The sequence below is a fragment of the Schistocerca americana genome, chromosome 2 (genome assembly GCF_021461395.2).
Source record: "Schistocerca americana isolate TAMUIC-IGC-003095 chromosome 2, iqSchAmer2.1, whole genome shotgun sequence".
Taxonomy (NCBI): Eukaryota; Metazoa; Arthropoda; class Insecta; order Orthoptera; family Acrididae; genus Schistocerca; species Schistocerca americana.
Window position 1 is genome coordinate 102518486 of NC_060120.1, and position 16764 is coordinate 102535249.

Sequence of the window (16764 nt, forward strand, 5' to 3'; positions counted from 1 at the left end):
AAGGCAAGAACTACGCTGTCCAGGATAACGTTATAAATCGCGTACTGACCTTCATATCTTTGAACACGGTATATTCACTGGTCAGCGCGATTTATGACGTTCTCATGGACATCACAAAAATCGGGGCACGGTTCTTAATAACGTGTGTGACCACCGCGAACGGCAAGCTCTGCATCGTGCTTCTGTGCTGGGCACAAGGTTGGTAAGAGTTCTGGTGGCAGGGAGTTCCACTTCTCCACCATTGTGCATGTGAGTATTCAGCAATACGACTCCGCACGGCATCCCAGGCGTGTTCGATGGAATTTAAATCGGGGGAACGGGTAGGCCAGTCCATTTCGCCGAATGCTCTCTCCTTGCAAGAGCTCCTCCACCTAGTCGCTCAGTGCCAGCCATAAAAATAGAGTCAGGGCCGAATTCATCCCGCAGAAGACACGCTTGTGGAAGGAGTACAGTATCGCTGTAGCGCTGACCAGTGAATGTACCGTGTTCGAAGATGTGGAGGTCAGTACGCCCCTGCAAATTTAAGTCTTCCCAAGCCGCAACAGATGGACCATCAAAACAATCATGTTAGACGAATTTTCAGCGCTCATTACATGTTCCCAACTTTACCCATATGAGGGTACGTCCAGAATCACTAATCAGACTGAATCTCCTCTCATTCGGCAAAAGCTAGCGGCTCCAATCTTCGTTGGTCCAGTCCCTATGCTGTTGGCACAATCGGAAACGGGGCCGCCAGTGTGTGGCTATCAAAGGAACACAACGTTCTGGTCGTCGGGCAAACAGACCTTACAATACAGTTGTGCCAGCGTGGAGCGTGGTACTATGTGCCCCGCAGATTTGTTACATGTGATTACAAGTAAACTAGCTGTCTCACTTAGTTCCCTTATTGCCTGTTGCACAATGTAGCTGTCATCTGCTGACGTAGTTGACAGTGGTCGATCGTCTCCTGTTCTTCGGGCAGCAGTGGCTATGGTTCGGAACGCTCCCCATGCACGTGACACAATGGTGTTAGGAATACAGAACTGCGCTACATTCATCACAGTTCGTCCTTCTTCCTGTTTCACGGTGATTCTTCGTCGTATGACGCCATTAGAATGTTGTCACCAGACGGTGTTGTATTGAAGAACACATCCACAATGCACAGTATCTGCTCGCTCACTGACCCATTTTTATGTCCCTTCAACTGACTCGTTTTGTGAGGCCAGCCTCATTTGACCCATAGTCACGCTGACCACACGCCATATGAGGTCCAACTCTCTGTGCATGACTGGGAGACCTCTGGCAATGTGCTCCCGCTCTTTCATTCATTTCCACCGATTAGTTAATATGTTATCTTACTCCATCTATCTCGTCCTTAAGTTTGTCACGCAAGTGAGAGGGCAATTTAACTGCCACGTCACCCGGGTTTCACATTCTTTTTGTAAGTTTTCACTTAATTTCGGAAAAATCTGTTGGAACAGCCATTCTGATTTTAGATTAGATTAGATTAATACTAGTTCCATGGATCATGAATATGATATTTCGTAATGATGTGGAACGAGTCGAATTTTCCAATACATGACATAATTAGGTTAATTTAACAACATACTTAAGTTAATATAACAACTTTATTTTTTTGTGTTTTTTTTTCTTAATTTATATCTAAAAATTCCTCTATGGAGTAGAAGGAGTTGTCATTCAGAAATTCTTTTAATTTCTTCTTAAATACTTGTTGGTTATCTGTCAGACTTTTGATACTATTTGGTAAGTGACCAAAGACTTTAGTGCCAGTATAATTCACCCCTTTCTGTGTCAAAGTTAGATTTAATCTTGAATAGTGAAGATCGTCCTTTCTCATAGTATTGTAGTTATGCACACTGCTATTACTTTTGAATTGGGTTTGGTTGTTAATAACAAATTTCATAAGAGAGTATATATACTGAGAAGCTACTGTGAATATCCCTAGATCCTTAAATAAATGTCTGCAGGATGATCTTGGGTGGACTCCAGCTATTATTCTGATTACACGCTTTTGTGCAATAAATACTTTATTCCTCAGTGATGAATTACCCCAAAATATGATGCCATATGAAAGCAATGAGTGAAAATAGGCGTAGTAAGCTAATTTACTAAGATGTTTATCACCAAAATTTGCAATGACCCTTATTGCATAAATAGCTGAACTCAAACGTTTCAGCAGATCATCAATGTGTTTCTTCCAGTTTAATCTCTCATCAATAGACATACCTAAAAATTTGGAATATTCTACCTTAGCTATATGCTTCTGATTAAGGTCTATATTTATTGATGGCGTCATACCATTCACTGTACGGAACTGTATGTACTGTGTCTTATCAAAATTCAGGGAGAGTCCGTTTACAAGGAACCACTTAGTAATTTTCTGAAAGACAGTATTGACAATTTCATCAGTTAATTCTTGTTTCTCAGGTGTGATTACTATACTTGTATCATCAGCGAAGAGAACTATCTTTGCCTCTTCATGAATATAGAATGGCAAGTCATTAATATATAATAAGAACAACAAAGAACCCAAGACCGACCCTTGTGGAAACCCATTCTTGATAGTTCCCCAGTTTGAGGAATGTGCTGATCTTTGCATGTTACGAGAACTACTTATTTCAACTTTCTGCACTCTTCCAGTTAGGTACGAATTAAACCATTTGTGCACTGTCCCACTCATGCCACAATACTTGAGCTTCTCTAGCAGAATTTCATGATGTACACAATCAAAAGCCTTTGAGAGATCACAAAAAATCCCAATGGGAGGTGTTCGGTTATTCAGATCATTCAAAATTTGACTGGTGAAAGCATATATGGCATTTTCTGTTGAAAAACCTTTCTGGAAACCAAACTGACATTTTGTTAGTACTTCATTTTTACAGATATGTGAAGCTACTCTTGAATACATTACTTTCTCAAAAATTTTGGATAAAGCTGTTAGAAGGGAGATTGGACGGTAATTGTTGACATCAGATCTATCCCCCTTTTTATGCAAAGGTATAACAATAGCATATTTCAGTCTATCAGGGAAAATGCCCTGTTCCAGAGAGCTATTACACAGGTGGCTGAGAATCTTACTTATCTGTTGAGAACAAGCTTTTAGTATTTTGCTGGAAATGCCATCAATTCCATGTGAGTTTTTGCTTTTAAGCAAGTTCATTATTTTCCTAATTTCAGAGGGAGAAGTGGGTGAGATTTCAATTGTATCAAATTGCATAGGTATGGCCTCTTCCATTAACAGCCTAGCATCTTCTAATGAACACCTGGATCCTACTATATCCACAACATTTAGAAAATGATTATTAAAAATATTTTCAACTTCTGACTTTTTGTTCGTAAAGTTTTCATTCAATTTGATGGTAATACTGTCTTCCTCTGCTCTTGGTTGACCTGTTTCTCTTTTAATAATATTCCAAATTGTTTTAATTTTATTATCAGAGTTGCTGATTTCAGACATGATACACATACTCCTGGATTTTTTAATATAACACAGTAGTTTTTATAATTTTTGATAGTTTCTGGGTCACTACTCTTTCTTGCTGTCAGATACATTTCCCTTTTCCGGTTACAAGATATTTTTATACCCTTAGTAAGCCATGGTTTGTTACAAGGTTTCTTACGAGTATATTTAACTATTTTCTTGGGGAAGCAGTTTTCAAATGCATTTACAAAAATGTCATGAAATAAATTATATTTTAAATTGGCATCAGGTTCACGGTACACCTCATCCCAGTCTAACTGCTGTAGGCTTTCCCTGAAATTTGCAATTGTTAAATTGTTGACTGAACGTACTACTTTGGAGGACTGTTTAGTATTGCTGAATGGAGCAAAGCTTTGATTCAATAAATATTAATATATTCATTAGTGTTACAGTATGCCTCAGATCTTATCAGGACAGAGGGAAAATCAAAGCGGTACAGTGACCAAACAAAGAAATTGTGTACCATAAAACCTGTTCTTAACAGCGGTAGAGGAAGTTTTTCGAAGCCTAAACTGCAGAAAAAAAGATAGCGTATGTGTTAATGGGGCATTATTGCTCACCTCTATTGCAGATAAACTTCAACAACTAACGGAAAAAGGCAATAGAATAATTTTGAAAGTACACCTAAAAATAAAAATGGATTGTTGTACGAGTAGTGAAGACATTCATGTCGTTAGTTACTAGAAGAGACATGAAAACAAAGAAACTGGGGTGGAAAACTATATTTATGACTGTAAAAAAAGAAAAAAGAAAGAGATGGACATGAATGAAATATAGGCAGACAAATAATTGGAAGACGATCCATGGAATTTCTTTGCTTCATGTAGGGAAATACTAAAGGACCCAGGCCACAAGTTTCTAAAATATGTGTGGATGATATCAGAAAATGTGGAGGAACAATGTGGATGACGGTACTAGATAAAGAGGTCTGGAGTAGGATTTTTAAACTCGAACTTTATAATTGGTTGGAAATTTGCTTCTCTGCACGAGTCAGCATATAATCAGGAAAAAAATCACTTCTGTGAAAAACAGCTTTATATGTTCACAGATTACAGTTTGCGCACAGTTTATTCTGGTATACAGGTAAATTATATGTTCTTGGATTTTCGAATGACATTCGGCAATGTGCCACATTATCGCGTACAAATAAGATAGACCACACTGAGTATCGCTACAAATATGTCATATACCAGAAAAATGATTGACTGATAGAACCTAGTACATTATATATGCCGGAGAACATTAAGCAGAAACGAAGGTTTTATCAGGGAGCGTAATAGAATCACCAATTTTCTTAACATTCGTAAGCGTTCTCAGATAGAATCTCACATGACTAAGCACTAACAACGCTTTTGTCTACAGTAAAGTACTGTCATTTGCCGATAGTATTCAAATAAGGAAAATCTTAGACGACATTTCAACGTGACATATTCTATGACATCCCTCGTTAAAGATGTATAAATGCAAAATGATACCCATCACAATGTGCGAGTACCCTATAACATCGGTTACAAGATTGGTCATGAATTTCTAGAGCACGTCACACTGTATAAATATTTATTTCCCTAGCTCTACGCACGAAACGAATAGGACAGAAAATCGTTGATCATCGATGCGAAACAGTTCCCATCATTTGCAGATTTGCATGTTACTTCTGCCTAATGGCACAAATAGAAGAAAAGTTTGTGAGCAACTTTCGCAGTTGTGGGATTGCTGTCAAGTTTCACACACTTAGGGCTACTTAAACATGTCTTAGAAACTTCTTTAGATGCCGCAGGAAAACGTGTATTGTTCCATGAGAAAGAAACAAATTCAGCGTCATAATTCAGCGATGCAAACGATAAAAATTACTTGCGAATGACATAAGATATGCAACATTGTCCGCAATAGCTTGACGAAAATCGCACACCGATATATTTGTTCATTCTGGATGTACTGGGGGTGGCCCGTCTTAGCGCCCCATTTTGTATAGCTTTATCTTTATTGCAACTTCTTCCTTCATTTTTTTCCAGCAGAAGACGTCTCGTTCTTCCATTTCCTTTGCTTTGTTTTACCTAATGTCTCAACGGTTGCTATTTCTGTTATGTTCCCATTCATGTTCAGCGCTGTCTGTTTCTAGGAGTCTATTCACTATTTAACCTAGCCGTCTTTGTTTCTTGGAAGATTCACGCTCTTGTAAGTATATTTTACATATTTCTCTTGGTTGCTCTGAGGAGCTTTTTGTGAATATTAGCTTGAAGTAGGAAATGTTCTGTAGTTATGTCATATCCTCTACATACACGCTGACCCTAAGAAAGTGTTGGTGCTTTTTGTTTTCTAGGAAACAGTGACGTATTGTTCTTGGTTCTCTGGCCGACTATGTGTGCTTATGAATATTTTTGTGTTTATAGAAACAGTTCAAAATTCTGAAGCTGCTGAATGATGCCAAATCATTTAACGTGGCTCCATTACTGTTGACCGGAATCTCTCCAGCGTAAACTATTATATTATCTATACACTCTCTTCCTGTTCTAGCACTGTTGTCTCCGCCAATTAGAATACAGTCTATCTTATTTACCTTGCCTAGTGTTTTCTTTAGGCTCTCGTAATAATCTCGCTTGCTTTGTTTCTCGCTTTCTTTTGGGCATACTCTATTATACATATTAAATAATCTCGAGATATCTTACATCACATACTGCATATCTGTTCGTTTATCCATGTATAGTTTACCAGTCTCTTCTTCCCTTTGTTATTAAGTATTGTAGCAACTCCAGCTTGCGCTCTTTTCCGTTGTTCTAGTCCACTATAATTTCCTGGACCGCTTGTTCCTTTCATTTTCTTTTTTGTTTCTGTGGTGACTGCTACATCACATCGCTTCTCTTGCAGTATTTTTTCTAATTACTTTTCCTTTATGGGTACCCCCGTAACATTCCATGCTATAAGTTCACATATTCAACCATACGAAAGTTGTTGTCCTTTTGCCTCTTCCGGTTTGTCGTAAGGGATTCTATCCCGCTTTTTCTCTTATGTTGCTTGCCAGTAATTTCTGATCATGCCTGGTCGCCTTGCGAGGGTTGCATGGTTGTATCTGGATAGTGGGGCAACCACTTTAGGGCCTTCCAAACTGTCTGATTTTCTTGGCAACGATTTACTCCCCTAGGGAGGTGGCTTCCCTACACCTGTAGGACCTCCCACGTCTTAGGTTGTGGGACACACTTCACTGCCTCCTCTGCCAAGGCATGTCTGGTTTGGGTGACCCTTCTGGTACCTGCGCTGCTTCATGCACAGCCGGCCACTTCCCTGTAGCTCGCAAACTTCCCACCCAGTGCAGAAACTGCTTTCGTTAAGGCAGTGTTCCCTAGAAGGTTGTATATGTGTTGTGAGATAATATATGGAACTACTTACGCCAGTATTTTTCTTGTGATCTTCACTGAGGTGACAAAAATCATAGCGATATGCACATAAACGGATGACGATAGTATCGCGTGCACAATGTATAAAAGGGCATTACATTAGCGGAGCTGTCATTTGTACTCAGGTGTTTCGTGCCAAAAGGTTTCCGACGTGATTATGGCCGCACGACGGGAATTAATAGGCTTTGAAATCGGAATTATGATGATCTACATGTACATCTACGTGATTACTCTGCTATTCACAATAAAGTGCTTGGCAGAGGGTTCAATGAACCACCTTCATGCTGTCTCTCTGCCGTTCCACTCTCGAACGGCACTCGCGAAAAACGAGCACTTTTCCATGCGAGCCCTGATTTCTCTTATTTTATAGTGATGATCATTTCTCCCGTGCCAACAGAATGTTTGCGCAATCGGAGCAGAAAACTGGTGACTGAAATTTCATGAGAAGATCCCGTCGCAACGAAAAACGCCTTTGTTTTAATTATTGCCACTCCAATTGTACCTTTTCGATGTCATCCGTCAGTCCCACCTGATGCGGATCTCACACCGCACAGCAGTACTCCAGAATAGGGCGGACAAGCGTAGTGTAAGCAGTCTCTTTGGTAGACCTGTTGCACCTTATAAGTGTTCTGCCAATGAATCGCAGTCTTTGGCTTACTCTACCCACAATATTATCTATGTGATCGTTCCAATTTAGGTTATTTGTAATTGTAATCCCCAAGTATTTAGTTGAATTTACAGCCCTCAGATTTGTGTGACTTATCGCATAATCGAAATTTAGCTGATTTCTTTTAGTATTCATGTGAATAACTTCGCACTTTTCTTTATTCAGGGTCAATTGCCACTTTTCGCACCATACAGATATCTTATATAAAGCATGTTGCAAATCGTTTTGATCATCTGATGACTTTACAAGACTGTAAATTACAAAATGGTTCAAATGGCTCTGAGCACTATGCTACTTAATTTCTGAGGTCATCAGTCGCCTAGAACTTAGAACTAATTAAACCTAACTAACCTAAGGACATCACACACATCCATGCCCGAGGCAGGATTCGAACCTGCGACCGTAGCGGTCGCTCAGTTCCAGACTGTAGCGCCTAGAACCGCACGGCCACTCAAGCTGGCCTTATAAATGACAGCATCATCAGCAAACAATCTAAGACGGCTACTCAGATTCTCTCCTAGCTCGTTAATATAGATCAGGAACAATAGAGGGCATATAACACTTCCTTGGAGAACGCCGAATATGACTTCCGTCTATTTCTACGAACTGTGACCTTTCTGACAGGAAATCACGAATCCAGTCGCATAACTGAGGCGATACTGCGTAGGCACGCAGTTTGATTAGAAGACGCTTGTGAGGTACGGTGTCGAAAGCCTTCTGGAAATCTAAAAATATGGAATCAATTTGACATCCCCTGTCGATAGCACTTATTACTTCATGAGTATGAAGAGCTAGTTGTGTTTCACAAGAACGATGCATGATGGTGTTTCGTTTGTGGGGCGCCCAACTGTGCGGTCATCAGCGCTCGTACAAAGTCACCATTTTTTCACAGTCCAATTTTTTTTGCAGTCCAATCTAGCCACAGTCACGAATGATGAGGATGATCATGAAATGATGAGGATAACACGCCCACGCCCCGGGCAGAGAAAAATCCCCAACCCGGCCTGGAATCGAACCCGAGGCCCCGTGATCCAGAGGTAGTAACGCTAGCCACTAGACCACGAGCCGCGGACCTGAAAGCGGAATGGTAGTTGGAGCTGGATGTGTGGAACATTCCATTTCGGAAATCATTAGGGAATTCAATATTCCGAGATCCACAGTGTCAAGAATGTGCCGAGAATACCAAATTTCAGGCTTTACCTCTCAGCACGGAAAGTGCAACGCCTGTTGGCTTTCACTCAACGGCCTAGAGCAGCGGTGTTTGTGTAGAATTGTCAGTGCTAACAGACAAGCGACGCCGCGTGGAATAACGGCAGAAATCAATGTGGGATTTTACCCTACTGGCCATTAAAATTGCTACACCACAAAGATGACGTGCTACAGACGCGAAATTTAACCTACAGGAAGAAGATGCCATGATATGCAAATGATTAGCTTTTCAGAGCATTGATACAAGGTTGGCGCCGGTGGCGACACCTACAACGTGCTGACATGAGGAAAGTTTCCAACCGATTTCTCATACACAAATAGCAGTTGACCGGCGTTGCCTGGTGAAACGTTGTTGTGAGGCCTCGTGTAAGGAGGAGAAATGCGTACCATCACGTTTCCGACTTTGATAAAGGTCGGATTGTAGCCCATCGCGATTGCGGTTTATCGTATCGCGACATTGCTGCTCGCGTTGGTCGAGATCCAATGACTGTTAGCAGAATACGGAATCGGTGGGATCAGGACGGTAATACCGAACGCCGTGACGGATCCCAACGGCCTCGTATCACTAGCAGTCGAGATGACTGCTGTAACGGATCGTGCAACCACGTCTCGATCCCTGAGTCAACAGATGGGGACGTTTGCAAGACAACAACCATCTGCACGAACAGTTCGACGACGTTTGCAGCAGCATGGACTGTCAGCTCGGAGACCATGGCTGCGGTTACCCTTGACGCTGCATCACAGACAGGAGCGCCTGCAATGGTGTACTGAAAGACGAACCCGGGTGCACAAATGGCAAAACGTCATTTTTTTCGGATGAATCCAGGTTCTGTTTACAGTATCATGATGGTCGCATCCGTGTTTGGCGACATCACGGTGAACGCACATTGGAAGCGTGTATTCGTCATCGCCATACTGGCGTATCACCCGGCGTGATGGTATGGGGTGCCATTGGTTACACGTCTCGGTCACCTCTTGTTCGCATTGACGGTACTTCTAACAATGGACGTTACATTTCAGGTGTGTTACGACCCGTGGCTCTACCCTTCATTCGATCCCTGCGAAACCCTACATTTCAGCAGGACAATGCACGACCGCATGTTGTAGGTCATGTACGGGCCTTTCTGGATACAGAAGATGTTCTACTGCTGCCCTGGCCAGGACATTCTCCAGATCTCTCACCAACTGAAAAGTCTGGTCAATGGTGGCCGAGCAACTGGCTCGTCACAATACGCCAGTCACTACGCTTGATGAACTGTTGTATCGTGTTGAATCTGCATGGGCAGCTGGACCTGTACACGCCATCCAAGTTCTGTTTGACTCAATGCCCAGGCGTATCAAGGCCGTTATTAGGGTCAGAGGTGGTTGTTCTGGGTACTGATTTCTCAGGATCTATGCACCCAAATAGCGTGAAAATGTAATCACATGTCAGTTCTAGTGTAATATATTTGTCCAATGAATACCCGTTTATCATCTGTATTTCTTCTTGGTGTAGCAATTTTAATGGCCAGTAGTGTACGACGAACGTATCCGTTAGCACAGTGCGGCGAAATCTGTCGTTGATGGGCTATGGCAGCAGACGATCGACGCGCGTGCCTTTGCTAACAGAACGACACATCGCCTGCAGCCCCTCTTCTGGTCTCCTGACCGTATCGGTAAGGCCCTAGACGAGTGAAAAACTGTGGCCAGGTCCTATCAGTCCCGATTTCAGTTGGTAAGAGCTGACGGTGGGTTTCGAGTGTGGCGCAAACTCCTCGAAGCCATGGACCCCTGTTGTCTACAAGGCACTGTGCGAGCTGGTGGTGGCTCCATTCACAACGAATGGACTGGTTTGTCTGGCCGAACTGAACATATCATTGACTGGAAACAGTTAAGTTCGAGTACTTGGTGACTATTTTTAGCCATTCATAGACTTCGTGTTCTCAACCAAAGATGGAATTTTTGGGGATGATAATGAACCATTTCACTGGACCGCAAATGTTCGTGATTTGTTTGAAGAATATTCTGGGCAGTTCGAGAGAATGATCCGCCCACCTAGATCATCCGACATGAATCCCATCGAACATTTATGGGTCATAATCAAGAGGTCAATTCGTGCACAAAATCCTGCACCGGCTACACTTTCACGATTATGGACGGCTATGGAGGTTGTCCGGCTCAATATTTCTACAGGGGTTTCCAGCGACTTGTTAAGTCCATGTCACGTCGAGCCGGGCAAAAGGATGTCCAATGCGATATTAGGGCGTATCCCATGACTCTTGTCAGCTCAGTGTATACCTGTCATATCAGTTTGAACTAAAAGAAACGCCTTGCTTAAGATTATTAAGAAATTGTTCAAATGGCTCTGAGCACTACGGGACTTAACATCTATGGTCATCAGTCCCCTAGAATTTAGAAATACTTAAACCTAACCAACCTAAGGACATCACACAACACCCAGTCATCACGAGGCAGAGAAAATCCCTGACCCCGCCGGGAATCGAACCCGGGAACCCGGGCGTGGGAAGCGAGAACGCTACCGCACGACGACGGGCTGCGGACGTAAGATTATTACTTACGTTTATGTATATTTCGATAAATCTTAAGCATCTACAAATATGATGCTAATAGGTGATCTCTATTCTTCACACTTCCTCATCAGAGTATTGGGAACCTTTTAAACGTTAGGACTAGCCAAATAAGGAATTTTACTACAACCGTTAACGGAGCCCCTTTGTCTTTCACCAGATACAGCGGATTTTGACTCCATCTGATTGATGAAAAACTCCAGTCTGTTAGGGTGTATCTCACCCTGAAGTCCTTGGTATAAGCTTAGCGCTCACAATACGTACAAAGTTGTAACTCAACATTTGCTGAGTGAATAAAATTTGAGCCCTAACAGCTGATCTCTTACAAATGAAAAGGAAAGAAAGACAACGCAACGGAAACGCCATCGGTTCAGAACGACATGTGGAGAATATAATTTCTTTACCACTTCATGACTCATCTGGCACAACATTATCTTTCACACAATTCAATTCTATTATATTAGTAGGACTGAATGGTAAATCAATCATGAATCATGTTTTATTACATGCACAAAATAAGATGTCAGCATTAGTGTTAATGATGGAACCACTATGGTTCCGTAACCACAGCAATAGTAGTATCAAGGTTAAAAGGTTGAAACACCAATAGTGCTATGAAGAGCATATTAGATCTCCACCAGTTACACAAAGAAAAGAGGCCATCCAAGTTACAACTGCTGAGGAAAGATTCGCCAAAGGCTATGGGTAAAGAATAAATGACTGAAATCGAGTTTATAAAGCCATACCTGCAGCTGGGAGCCATTATGCCTTCAAAGTTTATTCTGCAGTTAAGTCTCATTTCCAGTTGACACCTACTTTCAGATTACGTACTCCTAAATAATTTGCGACAAAAGGACTGAATAAAAGCATGATACATAAAGGTCATTCCAGGTAAGTACGATATTGTCATACGAATGATCATCATTAACAGACAAAGCCTGAACATTAGGTTTAACACTGTTCATAAGCTAACTAACATTCAAACGCAAATATAATTAAAGTGGCCAAAGCTAGTCAATAATAAGAGATGAAATTGCTGGTACTTTCATGGTAAGAACTAACTGACTGGATAAACCTTAACATCATGTACCGAAGGAGTAAGCGAACTCACCCATTGAAGGCTGCTGCACGATTCCCCCGCTGAAGAGTGTCTCTCCTTGCCATCAGGAACGGCGCTTCACTCTTTTACTAGAAGAGGGCCCGGCAACGCCTCGACCAGCCGAACGAGAGGACTAGAAAAACCACGTAAGTGGTAAGTTTCATGCTTCCTTCTTGGACAGGCAGGAAGTACCGAGAAATCCCATGGTCCCTGAAGATTATTTTTATCGAAAATCCTTAGAGCTCAAACTGAGAGCCAAAAGGCGTGAATATGACGGTTGGTACTGATACTTTAGAGCAAAATAAACTCCTTTGTCCTCTACCAGACATTCACAAAATACACTGCCATACTTTCAACTCAGATGGACAAAGAAGGAAGCGAGCTAGAAAATGGCAGTTGGGTAGACAGGTAGACACTCCCAGTTTCAAGTAAAGAACGAAAGAAAACAAACACATCCCCTCGTAGTCTTCTCCTACGCATCAGCATATGCTTGGAAAAAAAACAGAAAGGAAAGGGAAACAACGATGAGCCGTAATTACCCATGAACCGCATCTAAAATTATGAAAGGGTCGTTAAATGTACCGCTTTCAGAATCTCCATGACAGACAGAATACTCCAAGTCCTTCAGTCATTCTCTAGATGATATCAAGCCAAGCGATGGATTCCCGATAGTATATGTGCAAGGACTTGGCTGCATGCTGACAATCACATCGTGCAAGTGTGTGTGACTCGTCGTGTTGACAAAAGTGTGTGTGTATTCTGTTGACTATGTGTAAGGACTTGGCTGCATGCTGACAATAACATCGTGCAAATGTGTGTGACTTGTCGTGTTGACTAAAGTGTGTGTGTGTTCAGTTGACTAAGTATCCCACCACATGTCTCCTCACCTTTACCTGCCATAGTTAGCTTCCAGGGATGCAGACACTAATGTACAGATGTTATGCAGTTGCCATTAACATGATTGGACGAGAATTATATAGTGGCCCACCCCTCCTTGATGTAAAAAGCTCCCTGACTGGCTCTATTTCAGTGGTGAGTGATTGGGGGAGCAAAATATGTGTGTGTGTGTTCGCTTAGAAATATTCATGGCTTGGGAGAGGGGTGGTGGGGAGGGGTATTTCGGTGCGATGTCAAGCGTCCAAGGTCAGTTCCATGGTTCAAGGTCAATTTTGATCCAGTGTCACCATAGACTTCCCACTAACTATTACCCACTCTTAAGGGAAGGCCTTCTACAGAAACATACGAGTCATTCTGTTCAGGCTAGAAAGTTTCCCGAAAAGTATATCGAAATCGAACCCCATCAACTACATGACACTTTTACTGTACGAGAATACAGAAAGACCTTAAGCACATACACAGCTTGTTAAATGAGACAACTTGTAGCGCCAACTGATGAAGCTACACTCAAATTTTTAAAAAATTACGAGGGAACAGAAAGCTTAATGATTCAGAGGAAATGATATTGTTATCATTATACATACAAATGCAGTTAATGATTGCAACATTATTTCTCCACTGCAGAGTTTAACTGTAGTCGGCGAAATTAGTATGTTTATAAATCAATTCAGGCACGCATGTGGGAACAATTTGATGGTAGCAGTTCTTATTACATATATCTATTTTTTTATGTCTTTGAAAACCAAATCGACGGTGCTGAGAAATAGAAACGAGAGTCAATTGCTGATTCTGTTTGCATTTGTGTCACAGTCAGTGTGTCCTTGTTACTGGTGTTTTGCGTGAGCTGTCTAGGAAAAACGTTGTCTTGTAGGAGCAGTTTCATGTGTCCCACTAATGCTGTTTGGCTATTACTCTTGAATGAACGTAAAAACAACTTTCAGAACACATTAACCGCATACCTACTAAATATTTTCTCACTATATGAAACAACCGTGTCAGTGAGAGCGTTTATGCAATTTAGGCCATCGTTTCTTTATAAATATTGTATGACATCCGAAGTAACGTCAAAAAATAGTAAATAATGTGTACAGTATTTCAAAAAGTACTGTGCGATGTCAGAAACATTAGATATAACCATTGGACTTATATAAAAAAAGAAAACATTTATAATTTCAAGGTGACATTTTCCTCTCACGGGCGATGCTCTCGTCGATGGGATTTACTAATCGCTGCTATTTTAACAGATGCGGAAAATGGTGCCAGTGGAAATTAGTGTGGAGCAGTCTTGGAAGTGGCCTGGAGTGCGTATAATGTAATATATATGTCAATACAGACATATCTGTATGCTGTATTACGTCACTTGTCGACTACTATGTCAATTGTAGCGTCACCTGATGATGAAACACTTCACTATTGTGCTGACGAATATTAAATGTCTCTCTGCACATAGCTGTCTAAATGCTTGCATTTTTAATACTCTTCGGATTCTTAACGTCTGTAAATACCACGAAGTCCTTTTTAGACACACACTTTTTCGTATTTCCGTTATTTTTGTAACACTGAAACGTCCCCTTTTGTACTATTTATGCATGACTGTGCTTAAACTGACACACAATATTTTTAGCGCAACGCAATCTGACTATCAAAGATCCCTGCAGAAGAATGGCCCTGACTAACATTAAACTATACCTCTCACAAATCACTTACCTCACAAAAATCTTCGCTGCTCAAGCTACTGCAATACAGCGAGCGCCACTACTGCCAGCTAAATAAAAGATTCAAACTATGGAAGGCACTAACTACTGATAGGGATAGTTAGCAAATGAAAGATATTAATAGAGAACAAACAATGTATTTACCTTAATATCATCACAAGTCATAATATATATATCAGTTCATGACAAATTACAAATCTCCGCCATCTCTCTCCCCACATTCACCACTGCTGGCGGCTCACCTCCAACTGCGCAACGATACGCGCTGTTCACAGCCAGCTGCCGCTGCCCAACACTACAATGGCGAGTATTACAACAATGCAAAGCAGACACAGACTGCCCACAGCACAGCCAGTGATTTTCATACAGAGGTGGCGTTACCAATGAAAAAACCTAAACAGCCTACTTACATAGCCCCCATGCTCCCCACAAAAAATTTTTACAAATGGTGTTGGGCACTGGCCAATACAGATTTGACAAAATTTTTTTTTACAATTACAGTAACAAAGATATAAAATACACACACTTATTGATACAATGTTGGTCAAAAGCTAAAATTTTCTCACAGTCCATAAAGACAGTCCTGATCATTCATTACGGTAAAATATAGTGTTTTTCTCAAAGTCTGAGCAGTAGAAGAAAATGCACACGGAAGTAGTGGATTTCCATGCAGTCTTGAAGAAGTAGTGTTGTCCTTCCAACGGAAAGACAGTGCTGACTCTTGACATGCTGACAGATAATGGGCCACAACAGGGCAAACCAACAGCAAAGTCAGTCGTAGTTTGGAAGAATATTGGTAGGTAGGTCATCACAGAGCAGACCCACTGTATTCCTGGTAGAGAGTATGGTATTGGTGGGCCATCAGAGGTGCAGACCCACTGCAGTCCTTGTAGAAATAAGGATATTAATGGATCATCAAAGATGTAGACCCACTGTAGTCCTTGTAGAGATAGCCAGCAGCCATCTGTTGTGACTGTGCAGGTGCACAATCACCATCGAAGAGTCTTGCGGAGAAAATAGCAAGTCCATAAACCACCCCTTGTCCACTCACAAAAAATTTGTTTGACATGTCCTTAGAACCAGCAATGCTGTTATCCAGTCCCTTGCGGAATTATTAACACATGTGCAAACACTAACAGTCCCAACTTCTCACATATTGTCCATATACTATGACCAACAGAAACGTGTGCAGTGAAATGTAACTTACAAGTTAATAATATCATGAACTGGTGACAATTACAATTTTATAACAGAAGAATACAATAACAAAGGTACAAAATACATCATTAAAGAACATAACAATACAGATAACATTTGTAGTACAGGCTTTACAAAAGAATCGAACTAACATAGACATCAGTGTTACAGGAATTATGACATGAGTACGTACATAAAAGATCAGAATAACTTTCGAAACATCAACTTCACACATAAGCATTTAAACAGAATGAATAATGTCTAATATCTTTACAAAGTAAATAACATATTATTAATGCCAATTATATTTGATGATAACAGTATTCCTCATCATAGTGAATGTAGCTTAATATTAAAAGAGGGAAAAATTCTATGAAACTACACAGAGACAGGAAGAAAACAACTACACAAGGGTACACAAACACATAGTGGGATAACACCAATAGGAAAGGACAGGGTTCGTTTTCAGTGTAACATTTGGTACTGCAGTCCAACCCAAAACTTCATTCTATAGATCTTTCGTCTTATTTCAACCTTTGC

The 16764-nt window shown here is 41.1% G+C and overlaps 1 protein-coding gene across 1 annotated transcript in view; it reads left to right on the top strand.

Annotated features, from left to right (window-relative positions):
• The first annotated feature begins 467 nt into the window (after window positions 1-467).
• The window catches only part of LOC124593812 (ras-like protein family member 11B), a 388002-nt gene continuing 371705 nt past the window's right edge, over window positions 468-16764 (top strand). The window contains exon 1 of the mRNA XM_047132160.1: window positions 468-501. Coding sequence (XP_046988116.1) covers window positions 477-501 — 25 coding nt within the window. The 5' untranslated portion in view covers window positions 468-476. The remainder of the gene's footprint in view (window positions 502-16764) is intronic.